This window comes from Felis catus, chromosome D4, assembly GCF_018350175.1.
Source record: "Felis catus isolate Fca126 chromosome D4, F.catus_Fca126_mat1.0, whole genome shotgun sequence".
Classification (NCBI taxonomy): Eukaryota; Metazoa; Chordata; class Mammalia; order Carnivora; family Felidae; genus Felis; species Felis catus.
The window spans coordinates 93125141-93129090 of record NC_058380.1 but is presented as its reverse complement, the minus strand read 5'-3'; the positions used below and the strand labels follow the sequence as shown (position 1 = coordinate 93129090).

Genomic DNA, 3950 nt, shown 5'->3' with positions numbered 1-3950 from the left:
GGGGCCCCAGGAGGCACGGGGTCTGTGTGGGATCCCAGCACTGATCAGGAGGAAAACCCAGGTCTGAACCCAGCTCTGTGGCCTCAAAGCCACGGCACCGGCCGCACCAGGCCTTGCGGTGACGTGTCTGGGATGTGTTGGTGTCACTGTAGGGACAGGGCATGGGGTGGAGGGGAGCCCTTTGCAGCCTGGGAGGGGCTCTTGTAGGAGCAGGAAGCCGGGTAAGGGGGCCCCAGGAAATGACCTCACCTCCCTGGTCACAGAGCCCAATTGAACTCAGAACCCGGGTCACCAGGCACCCACGTTCTGGAGACAGCGCCCGACTGGGCTCATTCATTGGGACACTTTTGCCTGACGAACATGTTCTCCTGTTGTGTGCCCGTGACCCGCGGCTGCCGGCTCAGGGGAGCCCGCGGCCGCGACCCTTCCCGACCCTGGAGACAGTGGGTCAGGTCGTGCACAGGACGCCTCAGGTCTCTAGCTCGCAGGGACCCAAAGGTAACACAGGAGACCCAGAGACATCCAGTCCAGACCGACACCACTCTGATCTGAACTGTGCGGCCCCATGTCCCCCCGTGTTTGTGTGTGTGTGTGTGTGTGTGCGCGTGGAAGGAGGGGTCGTGTGTGGAGGGCCCACCTGAGCAGGTGCAGGCTGATGAAGGGGTCAGATGCCTGGTGGGTGGGTCAGGCTCACACTCGGTCAAGGCTGGTTGGGATGGACATGGTGTGCTGGGGTGGCCCTCTTGTCCCTGATGTTCATCCGGAGCCCTGTAGGTGGAATCACTGTGTCCCAGGCTCACGTCTATGCACACTCAGGTCTGTGTCCAATCTGGGAGCCACAGGTGGAGAAGGTGGAAGGACACTGAGGATGGCCACGCATGGCTGTGATGTCTCTGGGACGGCCGCGGGTCACTGTCTTTACAGAAATCAACTGAAAATCGGGAAACGTCTGGCCGAATCCCGATACACCTGCCCTACAGAGTTGTGCGTGTGCCCCGTCGCCCAGGAGGGCCACCCTGGACCGAGGGAGAGAGTGGCTGCAGGGAGGTCTTGGGAAGCAGAGCCTGGAGATGACCTGGGAAGGCCTCCTTCACTGCCCTGGCCCCTTCACAGGGTCCTGGTTCACCGGTCCTGGGATGAGGACCTGGAGCCCCCGGAGCCAGAGCCCGAGGGTGAGAAGGCTGGGGTGGGAGATGTGTGTTCACGGGGCCCGGGGGTGCTGGGCCAGGCAGGGAGGAGCCCCCGGGGGCTGGTGTGGGGCCAGGAGCAGAGACTGAGAGCCCCGGGCTGCGGCCTGCAGGGGGGCAGAGGTCCTCGTGTCGGTTCCTGGCCGTGACTTCTCGGGGAGGCTCTGGGGTGAGTTGTGTCTCTGCAAAGGCCCTGGAGAGGCGGGCGCTGGGTGGATGGGGGACCGTCCCTCCTCTTACCCTGAGGTCTTGGAGCCACTGCAACCATCACTCTGTTTCCTTCTCAAGAGTCCGGGGCAGGAGCAGAAGCCGGTGTGGCTCCAGAGCCCGACCCACGGGCATCCGGGTCCTCGGCGTCTCTGCAGGCAGGAGTGGAGTCTGGAGCGACTCCTGCAGGGGCCGGAGAGCCAGCAGGTGACCTGGGACCTGTGCTGGGACAGCGGGCACCTGAGCAGAGTCAGCTGGTTCCTGCTTCTGCTCCCGACACTGTTCCTGCCACAACCCTCTTTCCCGTATGGATTCGGGCCACAAATCAAGGGCTCAAAGGCCTTCCAGGGGTGTTTATTGTATTGCTAATTGTTGCTCCAGTCCCAGTCCCTGACCCCTCCACCAGAATGACTCTTCCTCTTCTCCCTTATCCTTTCTCTCCTCTACTTTTTAGGTGGTACATTATTTGTTCATGGTTTGTTTAAAATCCACATTAATCTTCAATAAAAATTTATTTATTTTACGTTGTGCAATTCCTGAGCACGGGGTATGCTCATGACACTGTGAACCATGGCACAGAATTTTGCTGCAGAATATCTCGGTCCCCAAGGGTCACCATGTACTCGGAGCCCTCACTCCCCATTCGTGTCCCCGCCAGCCCCTGGGCACCCCCAGTCTGCTTTCTCTCCGTGTTCCGTTACCTACACTGGAGGTTTCCTTCAAGTGGAATCTCGCCAGAGATACCTTTGGGTCCCCACCGACTTTTCAGATGGGACAGATTCATTTTTGTACTTTGTGGTCGTTTGAAATAGACTTTTTCTCCTTTGATATTGAAATCACAATGGATTAAAGATTAGGGGGGAAAAAGAGGCCCCTTCGGTGACAATGGTCTCTGGTGGAGACCCCTGTTTGTGCCGTGCCACCACAGCCTGACACCAGAGGGGACACGGCTGGTCCTCCCGTGGCCCAAACAGAAACCGGGAGATGCAGAAGGCTGGACGGTCACACCACAGTGGGGAGAGCATCCCTCCCGACGCAGGGCCAGAACGGTTCATAGGCCTGTGGGCCAAGTAATGCTCCAAATCAGTGCATTTCCCGGGATGGAGTCAGACCCGTCTCAGTCCAAGAGGAGGCAGCCCCCATGGGAGCAGGCGACAGAGATGCGGGGCGTCCCGGGGAGGGACTCGGGCAAATGAAACCCAAGGGACCCAGCGCTGGTCACCTTCAGACGGGCAGGTTTCTGGTCTGGGGACTGGCAGCCCAGGTGGCAACGTGAGGAAGCAGAGGCCCCAGCAGATCCCCAGCGAGAAGTGTGACCGGCACCCCTCTCTGAGACAACAGAGCGCAGCCCCCATCCTCGGCCGCAGGCGCAGACCCTCCCCCAGAAGGGCTCATACCAGGACCAGCGGAGAAACTCTGGTGCAGCGTGTGGGGTGAGGCGGGCGTGGAGTGTGTGCTCTTCCCGAACCAGCTTTCCCCAGGGCTGGGTGCTGGCCACTCAAGTCTCTTCCTCTGCATCCTGTGTCCCCACATCAGAATTTCCAAATCGCCCAGGCCCTGGAACGTGGGCCGTTTGTGAGTTTTCACTCCCAGCTTCCTCAAGGGATCAAGCATGTGCATAAATCTCTCCTTTTTCAGGACACAAGCCGTCAAGTGGAGTTTCTGGGTCAAATTTTATATCATTTGTCAGGTACAAGCCTCAGCTTTCAGCCTCCACGGTCTCCTGGTCCACTGAGAGCCTTGCTTGGGAAAACGGGGGTGCAGAGCCCCGGGACTATGATCTCCAGGAGTGATCGGACAGGCGAGCTCTGAGTGGAGTGACCAGGGTACCTGGGGTGGCTGGCCCAGCAAGGACCGTCCTGACCCCAGCCCATACCGTCCCCCACAACGGTGGCGGTTGAGGAAGGAGCGGACACTCGTATGGGTAGTTCCCGCTCTGGCTCTAACGGGGGCTCTACTCCCGGAACTGGCCCCAGGGCTGAAGCTGGAGCTGGCCCCAGCTCTGCAGCTGGGGCAAGAGGCGGTGCTGGACCTGGCTCCAGCTCTAGGGAAGGTGCTAGAACCGCAGGCACCTCCAGAGAGGACCCAGACCTGCTTCTGCAGCCGGATATAGCTCTGGAGCTGAAGCTAGAGCTTCTGCTGTAGACTCTGGCTCTGGCTCCCGAGTGGGTGCTGAAGCGGCTTCAGCTTTGGCCCTGGAACTGCAGCTGGCCGTGCAGCCAGTGCGAGCGACACAGCTGGTGCCAGAGTCCCCGGGGGGATCCAATTCTGGAACCGCTGCGGGAGCTCTCCATGGTGCTGGAGCTGCTTTGGTTCGGAGCTGGCTCTCCTCGCGGCTGCTATGCTGGACCCGGTGCCGGGGGCCCTGCTTGCATCGCCGGTCCTGGATGTGGCCTTCCGGCTGGTGGCAAAACCAGCGGGGGAGCTGGTCGGAGCCCCGGCGTTGGCTCCACCTGCAGAACCGGTGTCCGGGCGGACGCCGACACCAGAGCCGGCGCTGGAGCGGACACGGGCTCCGGCACAGGAGGCGGTGATGGAGCCAGTGCCAGAGCAGGA

At 60.9% G+C, this 3950-nt stretch overlaps 1 protein-coding gene across 1 annotated transcript; it reads left to right on the top strand.

Annotated features, from left to right (window-relative positions):
- Nucleotides 1-619: 619 nt before the first annotated feature.
- LOC123381774 lies at nt 620-1917 on the top strand. Its single transcript, XM_045043686.1, has 2 exons — nt 620-1172; nt 1476-1917. The coding sequence occupies exons 1-2, from the start codon at nt 656-658 to the stop codon at nt 1877-1879; spliced, it is 921 nt and encodes a 306-aa protein (XP_044899621.1). The 5' UTR covers nt 620-655; the 3' UTR covers nt 1880-1917.
- Nucleotides 1918-3950: the final 2033 nt, after the last annotated feature.